This window comes from Rhopalosiphum maidis, chromosome 4 (genome assembly GCF_003676215.2).
Source record: "Rhopalosiphum maidis isolate BTI-1 chromosome 4, ASM367621v3, whole genome shotgun sequence".
In the NCBI taxonomy this organism is placed as follows: domain Eukaryota; kingdom Metazoa; phylum Arthropoda; class Insecta; order Hemiptera; family Aphididae; genus Rhopalosiphum; species Rhopalosiphum maidis.
The window spans coordinates 33,398,249-33,410,786 of NC_040880.1; the positions used below are offsets into that span (position 1 = coordinate 33,398,249).

A 12,538-nucleotide genomic window follows, 5' to 3' on the forward strand; every position below is an offset into this window, starting at 1 on the left:
TCTATCATCAATGATTATAGTAATACAAATTATATGACGTTTTGCTGCAGAGTAATCGAAACGTCCGTAATTTGAAATTATAACAATCCGCCAAACTGACGAAGAATTTATTCGCATATTTAAATCCACAATATGTGTATTATATTATTTTTCAGCTGAAGAAACGGGTGACACGAGGTCTCGTATATTATTTTCTTACGTCATCACAGGGGAAGCGCATCTGCCATCTGGTGTAGTTATATATAGCCGGTGAAATGGAAGGCTGTGCCATACATTGCACAGTTGTAGGTATGTTAGGTTAGGTTAAGGTTTCGAGGGGAGTGGTGTTGACGCCTCTGCGTTTAAAATTTAATAGTTTTCATATTGTTAAGTCTTACGTGTTTCGTTCATTGCGTCGAAGCTGACCGGATTTTTGAAAAAAAAAAAAAACTATAAAAAGCTCTTTGAAAATATTACGTTCAACATTTTACAATCAGACGTACACAAATATTAAGACATATCTAAGAGTTTTGACCATATTTTGTATTATTATAAGCGAACTAAAATACCTATAACTAGCTATAATCATAAATTCACATAATATAATATTGAAGTAATAATAATAAACAAAATATACAACCAAAAAATCATGTTCGATTTGGTTTTCGAAGCGACGAACGGTATCGTTATAATAAGTTGACGAAAGACGTACAGACAACATCGTCGAAGAATTCAACTAGGTAACCTACTCGTTGACGGTGTTGTCTGTACATCTTTCTTCTACTTATTACGATACCGTTCAGGGGTCAGAAAAAAAATGTATCACCCTTGACCTCGACTGCAAGACTGCGTGCGGTATATAATATATATTTACAATATACGCGATGGCGAGTGCGCTACACTGCAAAGAAACGTGAAACGGTGGTGCAGCAATGGTAAAGGATATGAATGTAATTATTTTTCATCGGAAACGACAAACAATAAAGTCCCCCACCGCAACGATTATTGTTATTATTATTATTCGACAACTACACAACAGATTGTCTTCATTCTTCGACATAGCACTATTATAGCAGTCACCTGCATAGTGGTTATCAATATAAATATAATATTATGTTTGTATATATACAATTTTTTTCCCGTGATTAAGACAATACATACATTCATGTATGTATTTATATTCAAAAAACTCATAGAGACGCCAATAAGTTTGTCACAAATTAAAAAATTAATCGTGTTTGTATGAATAATTTTTAAAAATAGCCGAGTTTACGGCAATAGTCTGCGTTACCGAAAGTTACAGCACCTACGGACAATCTGCACCGTTACGTATCATATATTCATATATAATATGATGTAATAATACATATTACAATAATATTATTTATATGATTACTTTGTTTAGTAAAGTACTGTAATGAACGTGTTAAATTTGTAAAATTAAATGATAAATCAAATTGGTTCCTATCTAAATTGTTAAGGATATTTTAATAATAATTTTGCTATTGATATATATTTGTTATTTTTCTATTAGTTATATAGTATAATATTTAACTATTTTTTTTCTTTTTACTCTCAAAATTACCTACTTCCAAATACTGTCTGAATCTAATTTGCTACTAGAGTCTATTTAGTTGAAAATCGACGTTTTTTCATAGACGCAAAATTCAAAATGAATACTCATACAATCACACAAATATGTATATATATATATATATATATTATAAATCTTTATATTTGTAAAACTAATACATTTGTCGCTTCCATCAGAATATAAAATCTATTTGTTTAAAAATGTATATGACTGAAATAGACGATCTATTAATCCTTGCAATTGTATATATTATTATAATTTCAGTGAATCGAAAATATTATTTTACAACCGTATATGGTTATACCTAATATTTAAACGTAGTAAATATAATACTAATGTAGGTAAACTCACATATAATAAATAAGCATATAACATATATTATGTGTAAGCTGTAATATTAAAATATTGTTTTTATAATTTAGTATCATGAATTTTATTATGTTAAAGCATAACATAACCATATTCAATGCATTAAGATATACTGTTTTCTTGACATGTTCTGTACAGTGATAAAGTGTTATCGATTTAGATGAGATTTTCTTGATTCTAAATGTATTTAATATAATGATAATATATTCTTAATAATATGGATATTATGTATGTATAGCTATTTTGGTTCAATTTTTAAGGTTTTGAATATGAAGGTATATGCGAGAAAAACTAAAACATAACTAATATATTTATTATTTATACATGCAGTTAACTTAAACTATTATCTTTTCGTGATTTAAATTTTAAATATCTGTATCTCATTCATTTCATTCAAAACGTTATGTACTACTTTCATACTTCCAAATATATTATATATAATTTAATTTATAAACTTGACTCTTCTGTTGGTGCCAGTACATAACTGGTAATTATTTTCAATTTGAATATCATAACTATTGAGTAAAAAAAAAATCCTCTGTAGAAGTGTAATATTCTTGTTATTTACCAATCTATTCCCCCATTCAGAATTTAAAGTAATAAAATTAAAATTTAATAATATACCTAACTTAAATTTTAACAAACTAGTGAATTTTGTTGTATTCATTTTAAGTTTGCATAAATTATATTGATTTAATGACATAATTATTATACATTATATTATATCATGAACCGTTTTATATGTGGATTTATATTAATAAAAAATAATTGACTTACTCGATACATAAATAAAATTTGATTACAATTTTAATTAGTCTGCTAATTATATCATAGTTAGTAGTGAATTAATGTTTTCATTTTTTTTTCGTGTTGTTATGAATATATGAATAACCGAGAAATAAGAATACAATTTTATTTGAAATGTATACAGACTTAAGATGGCAATTATTTAGTATTTATAATAGTTTCATAAAAAAAAATATCCATATATAATATATATATATATATATATATAAGAGATATAAAGATATTTTAATAATTAACACATGGTTTTGACAGTTTTGTTTTGGATGTTAATAATAATAGTCAAATTTAAACAATATAATATTTCATGTTTGAACAGTACAATTTTTCTATGTGAATTAGTGTTACGACCGGAAACTACAGTGCTCCTTAATTTGTTGAATTTTGTTTCAATAAACAATAATAATGTGATGTAACGACTTCCTTATAAACTAACTATAACCACTCAACGCGATGTCTTTTTATAGTAATATCTTATACATCATTGTATACATTACTGTTATTTAGTTATTATATTAAATGGCGTATACATATTAACGATAAAATACGTATAATTGAATTTATATAGCTATTATTTTTAAATTAATCAAATTAAGCGGAGAAAAATACTCTGAATTTGATTTTTTAACGATATTTTCGAAGAAAAAAGTTCGTATTATATAATCATGAATCATGATACAATGACCAATGCATTATAATTTTAAGTCAGTTATTATTTACTATGTTTGCAAGCATTGATGCTCGTCCATTTTTATTTAATAATATTATGATACGATTGATACGTTTGATCAATAAGCACAATATTATGCTATTCAGATGATATGTAAAAGAATTTATATTTGTTAATTATACATGACTAATTAGTAACTATTATTATTATGTATATTTTTTTATTTAAGGTTTTTGGTATAATTTATATTAACTATAAAGTATTATATATAATTTCGGTAAATCAATATGTATTTATGTCAAATTATAAAATAATTGGGCATTGCGCTCGATTATTAATTAATATATTTTATATAATATAAATATAATTGATGAGGTAAGTTTATAATTGATTATGATTTCTAGATCTTAATTCTGCTCACTAATAAATAAATAAATAAGTATAAGTAATTTCAAATTTTTACTACAACTGTTTCACATTATGTTAATTTAATAAAAAAAATGTTATCACTAAAAACATTTATCCATAATTTGTTATCATACATTTGAGTAATTGTATTACTTAAACAATTGTATTAATAAACAGTTTGTTTTTAATAGTTGTATTAATTATTACTCTTATATATACAACTCGTGTATTATAAATATTTATTTTTGGTTAATCTTTATATAAAAGTATTTGGCCGGTGTAGCTACTAGCTACATAATATAATAACAATGTTTATTTGCATGTTTACGGATGATTTTGTATTTTGTTTTAACTCGCTTCAGCATATTTCTTCGGTTAGGCGAATTGCAATATTTCGAATCGTAAGTGGAACTGTCGTATTATGATACATAATATTCATGTATACATAGATTTATTAACATCATATGTATAGGTATAATATCAGAATTTCAAACAAATTCGACAAATTAACGATCGAATAGACGTATAATATATATATAATATAATAATATATATAAAAATATAGGTAATAATATAAATATTATATTATATTATAGTCGGTAGTCAAAACTCATAATGAGTTCTTGACCCAGACCAAAAGTGGATGGATGATATCGATTTCTGCATAAGTATTGTAAAGTTCGTTATTCTAAACACAATACTTGGTTTTAAATGTTATTTCCTCGTATAACAATCAACTTCGTTTCACCAACTTAGAAAATGTAAAAAATAAACATAAAAATAGAAAAGTATACTATATGCTATATTATATTTTGCTAAATTCGGTATGGATTTATGAAAATGCTATAAGAGTATAAGACCCTTTTATGAATCTGAAATTTATTAGAACAATATAATCATTATTTATTTGTTTTATACAAGGCATCAGACCTAATATTCTTAAAATTGGTGGTCACGTATTATGTATATCTATGCAGTTAAATAGGTACCATAAAAACACGCCCATTTCGAATAAGTACGCAATCATAACTTCTACTGAATACTGCTGTTTTTATACCTATTAATAATTATATTATGGGTGCATCAGAATTAGATGTTTAAAAACGTCTAATTTGCATGCCATTACCAGGTACGTTCAATTTGCTATACCATGCCACAGGCACTATATCAGTAATTATGATTATATAGTGATTTTATGTTTCTATTTCAGATCATAGCAATAGTATATATATAATTGGACGATTTTGTGGAATCAATTTTTTAAAAATACAAATAAATATTTTTAAAAAAAAATCACGAATTAAATGTTTTTTTTTTTATAAATTTAGGTAAAAAATAATTCGGGTGTTTAACTTAGCTCAAGTTATTATGTACCACAACTCGATTAAGTGGATACGTATAATAATTTTCTAAATTGATATATTTTTATTTTTTTATAAAATACTTTTTAAAAACAGTACAAAACCAAAGATGTAATAACACCCAATAAATAATGACTATTGACTAAATTTAATTTTAACACTTTAAATAACATTTATTATATATTATCTGATTGTCCACCAACTACGTTACGTGGAACTGAGTTAAACTTTAGTGTATCAAAAACAAAAACATTCATTTTCCGATAAAACAAATCGGTCAACATTTCATAAGTACTTGTCATATAAAATTAATAAATTCCTCAAAAACAATTGAAAAAAAATAAAATAAAAACAATAAAATGCATTAATATAAAAATTTGCTTTGCCTGACTCCACCCAGTTAATCCACCTAATAAGTTAATAAAACGTTACTGAAAAAATACTACCCAATATATCCAATTTTTAAGATCAGAGAAAAACAATAAACCTGCAGAGATACGTGTCAAAAATGTAATTTCTTTAATGATTATACTTAGTTAATTAAGTTACAAACTAAATAAAGTTATTTAAAAACGTAAAAACAATTTTTATGATTCATATTTCGAAGCTCACATAATATACAACAAATTGTACCTACAGTTCTAAGTATATCAATTTATTTATTTGGCGTGTGATTCAGATGCTCTGGTATCTAAATCATACTATAAACCAAAACTATAAAATAGAATCTATACATACGAATGCATTTATAACTTTATATCTATATTGTGTATATTGTGTGAATACTGGCAAAGACGTAACTATAAAAGAGTTTGGGGAATAAAAATGAATTGTGGTTTAAATTATAGGCATAATAAAAATATTTTCAGAAATTAAATTCAATCGGCACCAACAAGCGTTCATTATATTGTGTTTCACAGAGCACTTCAAATGCTATATAGTTATTGATTGTCGCAAAATAAAAAAAAACTTGGTAACTTTTCAACCAAACGAAGTAATAATATTTAACTTTTAATAAGAATAAGAAATTTGAAAATGCTGAAGTGTACATAATTTGCCTTAAGTCTCAGAATCTGTTAGCTATATATAGCTATAACTGTACATGACAGTTGTTACTTAAAAAAAAAAAATATAATAATTTCCATGTATTTTAATGAAAAAACGTTCTGTCATTAAAATGTGTTTATTTTATTAATAATTATAAACAGTGATAACTGATAAGGCAAACGGGTTGCACTTTACACAATATAATATTTTCACCACGGATAAATATCCGAAAACTACTGCGTATGTGTGATTTTGTATTTAACTGCGTGTTTAGGCATAGTTTTCGTTCGTCGGTCGTATAATGTAAACTCCTAACATCGTAACAACACAATAGACTGATAATCCATATTGGGAGTAATAATAATAATTTATTTCAACCTAGGTATAGATAGAATTATAAAAGTTGTTGATTTATTTTAAGTCTCCTAATATGTTCTCGGGAGGTTATATAATTTTTTATATACTTCCTAATGCCCGTCGTCAAGGAAAACCTAATGGGGTCTATATAAAGAAACGACGTAGGATGGTATAGATTGGCGATACACATTTACACTAACATATAGTGTACATCTTCGCCGTTTCCACCAAATGAGAATATGAGATATTGATCTATTTTACGTTTCCATCAAAACAATTTCTGTAGGTAGTATTATTACTATTATATACTCGTACGTGTATAATCATTTTTTTTTTCAAATATAACATATAATACAATTACTACGTCAACATTTTTCTTACTTACCGGGAAAATGTTCCCGGGATCTCAAATAAATTTTAATACGTCGTAATACGTATTAACGCCGCAACGTGAAAACGTATTACGACAATAATGATATTATGCAGACGAATGTGTATAGACCAGAACATAGAGTCACGGGAACCAGTTGGAGTCTTACGAGAGGTACCCTATACCACCTGCCCGGGAAGGTTTGTGGGATCGGGAAATACGTCCCATGATTTAATATAGCTAAAGTAGCTATATAGGTACGCGTATAAACACCAAAATAATCATTCGGTCGATTCGAACGTCGACATTTTTCTATTGTAAACCAATAATGAAGGTTTCCGTGATGACCTGACAGGCGCGGTGGGGCAAGACGGGAAACGTCTGCGCCGAGGGGGGGGTGTATATACGCGAAAAGTATGATTACGTGTTTGTACGGTAACTGCGGGGCAGCCGGCATGCGTGCCGCAACCGTGGCAAGGGGTTTGGATTGCAGCAACGACGCAGTTCGAAAGGGAGAAAATAAGTGTCGTGTACAAATCACGCGTGGGTACATATCTATCGGAGCCGATCACTTTCGTGCACTTATACATGAATAAAACAATGTACCTGTGTGTGGGTAACCGTCGTCGAATTGCTTTGTATAGGCATAATATTACAGCTGCAGTGGACAGTGGTAGGTTATAATTTCGCGCGTGTAAGCCTATATAATATCTATACGACGTATTATGTTGGTACGGGGCACGCCATACACATATAACATTATTACGACGGTTTGATTTCGTGAGAATTATTAATCAGAAATAATTATTTTACACACGCCGTTAATAATAATTAGCCACACATACGAGCAGCAGGCAGCAGAATAAGGGTTTTTTATTTCGAATAGAAATCGTAGGTAGGTGTATAAAAAATAATATGAGAAAAAAAATAACAAGAAGAAAATATTGTGCTCTACTTTGGTGGACAATGAACTGCAGAAACCTTAAAATTACATTAGCGCGGCAGCTGTAGGTACTAATAAAATTGTTCGTTTACGTTAAATACTTTACAATCGTCGGTATACCAAACACCATACTTTCTCCGCTGATGTATAATAGATATTATTGCTACCTGTAATTATATTGATACCTACGTAGTATTTTTGAGTTTGAAAATATTGTCTAATGGAATATCAATAAATCGTTGAATAAATAGTTATATCACTGTACCTATATATTTGGTCGTACTGTCGCACAGTTCGTGTTTATCGATAAAGTATAGGTACCCAATAAATACTAACATACGAGCAAAAATTATCTGGGCCATTTTTAGTCCAAAAATATTTATATTTTCTGTACAATAATTTAAAAACTGTTAAAGAAATTAGGAATTTATCGACTGTTTTAAAACAAAAATTACGAAACCACACTCATTCGATCGTGTTAAAATTTTGTGTTGTTCACATTTTAACAGGCAGAGGTATAGGTACACCGTGTAAACCGATTTGCTCATGCACATTATTTTACAGTTAAACCGAACCACATCGAGTGACATTCTGGCAAAGGGCGTATTTTATAAATGTTCATTTTTATCGGACGAAGTTGATCAATACAACTAATTTGGTGTAAATGTAAAGTATTTTCTGGTTAATTCATTTTCATAGGCTATACAACTAATAGAAATGATCTAATATTTAAACGCCTTTTATGTTAAATTTATAATCTACATTATTCTGTACGCTAATAGACTTAGTAATATTAATATACTAAATACTAACAATAATATTTAAGATTAATTAAATATATTTATTATTCTCCGAGCTTTAAGTAGATGATAGGTATACCTATTCGTAACTAGTAAGTATAATATTTCAATATATTATTATATTCATCATATACGGCTTTTGAAGCATCGATAAATAATTCATTGTTATTACACGTACCTATTATATATTCAAGAATAAAAATATATAAATACATCTATAAATTGACCATGAGTATTACAATATTATAGGATTTAGATGTTATATCATCATATTATATTCGTCCTTGTTGATATAAAATGTGTAACCTTGACCTCTATATTTTATTATTTCCTATCGTTTTTCCCTAATTTATTTGCTCGAGCCTCAAACCTATGGGTATACAAAACGTCAGCATGATTATTAAAACAGCACAAAATGTTCAGTTTTTTAAAGTATACTTTAATTCGTCATATTACTCCATCCTGGGATGTTAGTCATTTATATAAAAAACTAAATAAATCATCGTTGTGTAACGGCAAAGAAGCCAATAAATATACTTTTTTGGTGAACTAGAATGCCAATAAAAATATTGTATCACATAAGCCGGCAGCGTTGGTATATTAAAAACATATTATAGATTAAAGAAAAATAAAGCTTAAAAATAAGAATATCTGAATATTATTGTTTTTAGGTGTTGTTGTTGTATAGTTATTTCTTACTATTTACTTTATACCTAATATATTAAGTTTTGTATATAGACGCAGTAAACTGATTTATTTTTATCATATTGAGTTGTCAAAGAGTAATGTTTCATTTCCTATTTCGAAATAGCGCTTAATAGACGTTGCTAAAATAGGAAATACGATTGCTAAGGGACAAGAAGACATTTTGAGAATTTCTCCGTTTTCCATCGAAATCGAGTAGAGCTATGGTTATTATTATATCGGGAACTCGATGTAGCGGAAATGTATTTATTTTTTAATTGATGTCCTACTATCTTTTCAAATCACTGAAAGGAGTTATTCGGGTTATGAAAAACAAAATATCCTATTTCTAATAATATATTTATACTGTATATGTATCTAGTATATGGTAAAAAGGTAATATTGACGTTTTGAGTTGTATACGTTGTAACAATGTTTATTTATATTGTATAAATATGAGTGGTTATCTTCTTTTATATCGTATAAAACGTTTGTAAGTTTATAACATAGTAAATAGTGAAAATATTCTCCTATTATGAGTTAAGCTTGAAGTTTATAGTATTTTTATGGTTAATATATTACGTTATAATTTATTATTAATTAAAAAGACTAATAAATAAAATAAATATTTAACTTATAGTATTTAAGTATACAGAGTTTTTACATTATGGCGATTGTATATAATTTTTTTATATTTAAATTGTGTCCATACTTTATTTATATTTTATTGCGCTAATTTCATTACTTGGGTTTTAGTCAAATAATTGCATTATTTTTCTTTCTCCGTTTTTATTTTTTCATTTAGTGACTTATAAAAACAAATAAATTACTGGGATGGTCAAAATGGATTTCACGCTGATTTTTACACATTCGAACACGTCATTACTCCTTTATCATAAAACACAATTTTAAACCAATAAATATATTTGTTGTTATTTTTTATTGCGATGTTAATGGCTAAGTGAGGTTATGAATTATGTATTTTCAACTTAACTCATTAAACAACGACTACCTTTTCATGAAATTACGAAGGTAAATATAAATTTAGCTTTTATAACTTTGATGAGATTAAAATGATTAATAAAACACAAATTCCCAACAAATAAAGTATTCCCATTTTTCAACTCATGCAATATTGCCATTTTTTAAGAGGTATCTGATACATGTAAGTATTACAAATTATACATTATATAACCAATGTAGGTGTGAGTTGTTTGACGGGTAATTTTATTGATTTAGTTACTATAGTAATTAATCTTTCAATCCTTAATTCATTTAAGTGAACGTAATAATTATTACAGAAAGTAAAAATATTTTGTATCTGTTTATTGCAATGTATGAAGTTGTTGCCGAGTGTCTGTTTTGCTCCAAATTAATTACTGGTACTTCCAATGACTCGATCGAGTATGGTACATTTATTGAACACATTCGTTCTCAACACAAAAATATCAAGGTAAATATTTTGAAATAAAATAATATTGAAACAATCCTATTGTATAGCATACTTCAACATATCCGTTGTTATACATAAATCAAATAAGTTATAGGATTTAAATGATTATTTTTGTGTATATATATATATATAATATTGTAACAAAAAATTGGTATGTTTTTTTACATAATATTATGTGCATTTCATTGATTTTTTTTTATTTTAAATTAAAGTGCATATTTTTTGAATTTGTTTTTACGTATTTTTACCATATATATATATAAGAACAGTCAAATCAAACTAAATATTAATCAATAATGCCTATAATACTAAAGTAAACAGCCATATACTTTTTAAATTGAAAATCGAGAAAAATGTTGTAACATTATTTTTATTATTAAAAGATAAAATATACAACCATAAAACGAAGACTTATCAAATATCCTTATACTTAATATTTTTTTTTACTCCAACTTGTATATTTTATTTTATACAATTTATTCTCTATAATCAGGTACAAAATATAAATCAATGAACCCTATGCCAATTACATTTTTATGTTAAAACAATTTTAGAATAATTTACCGAAATTACCGTTATGAATTTTTATCACTCTCAATGTTTTATACCTACATATTATATTAATAATTAATGCAAGTATATATGAAAAAGAATTCTGAAGTATACATTTATTTTTAATTATGTTCAAACTATTATGTTATCTCCAATGGTTCACTAGAAGTAGACATTAATTAGTGAATGCTTATATATTTTTTTTTAGAAACCTAACTATCCGTGTAATGGTTAAATTATGCACACGAGTCGTTGTTTAGTTTTTAGCTGGTTTCATACAATACAGGATTATTATAGGAATATTATATTAAATATACAAGTTTTATAGTAAATATATGACAATGTAATATCGTTAAGTTCATATAAGAACAAATAAAATGTCTTAAAATATTAATTATTATATAACCGTTGACGTTCAACAATTTAATCACTAACAATTCGAAATGTTGAATCTAAAAAATAAACAAGTTTCCCAAAATGTTCTGTATGCTTACATTTTATATATTGTACTATTCTCTTTAAAATTATTGACAATATTCTCCTTAGGTCATAATTTTTAGACTTGAGTAAACTCCAAAGTCTATTTACAGAATAATAGCCAATAGTTGGTGTAATAAATCACAGCGCATATTTTTTTTTTTGTGCAAATTAGATATCCGACAGAGTTCCAACAATGTTCAAATCTATTTGGAATTATATAGACTCAGACGAAGGGACCAATTGTCTGTGCATAAAATGTGGCTATAAAGGTAGACCAAAAATAAAGTCGAGTAGAAATATTTCAGCGAAAGATTTGGGTGAGTTTGGCACATGTTTTCCGTTATGTTTCATGGTATATGTGAAACACCTGAAACGTCATCATGTGAAGGTCATGTGCGCATGTTGTAAAACCGTCATTAGAAAAATTAACGAAAAATAAATATGGATTATTTATTAAATAAAAATAATTATATATATATTGACCTGATATTGACAGCAGTTAGACGATACATTTCATGGTCATAAATAATGTTTATCAATTTTAATATATGCGTGATAACTGCAGTTATCTATAGTATTAGAACCTAAAATGATTTGTTCATAAGTGAATAAGATAAATAATCAATATTTTCGATAATACAAGAATAGTTTTGCCAACATTTAACCT

General features: G+C 26.7%; 1 protein-coding gene across 1 annotated transcript; it reads left to right on the top strand.

The window, feature by feature from the left end:
* The first annotated feature begins 10,719 nt into the window (after positions 1 to 10,719).
* On the top strand, positions 10,720 to 12,310 carry LOC113550292. Its single transcript, XM_026952015.1, has 2 exons — positions 10,720 to 10,839; positions 12,044 to 12,310. Exons 1-2 carry the CDS (start codon positions 10,720 to 10,722, stop codon positions 12,308 to 12,310), a joined length of 387 nt encoding a protein of 128 aa, XP_026807816.1.
* Positions 12,311 to 12,538: the final 228 nt, after the last annotated feature.

What these genes read in the sequence shown, in the direction of transcription:
- LOC113550292 (XM_026952015.1), top strand. Translation starts at nt 10,720, where the DNA reads ATGTATGAAGTTGTTGCCGAGTGTCTGTTTTGCTCCAAATTAATTACT. An exon ending in CTCAACACAAAAATATCAAG is followed by an intron (nt 10,840 to 12,043) that starts GTAAATATTTTG and finishes TGTGCAAATTAG; the next exon opens with ATATCCGACAGAGTTCCAAC.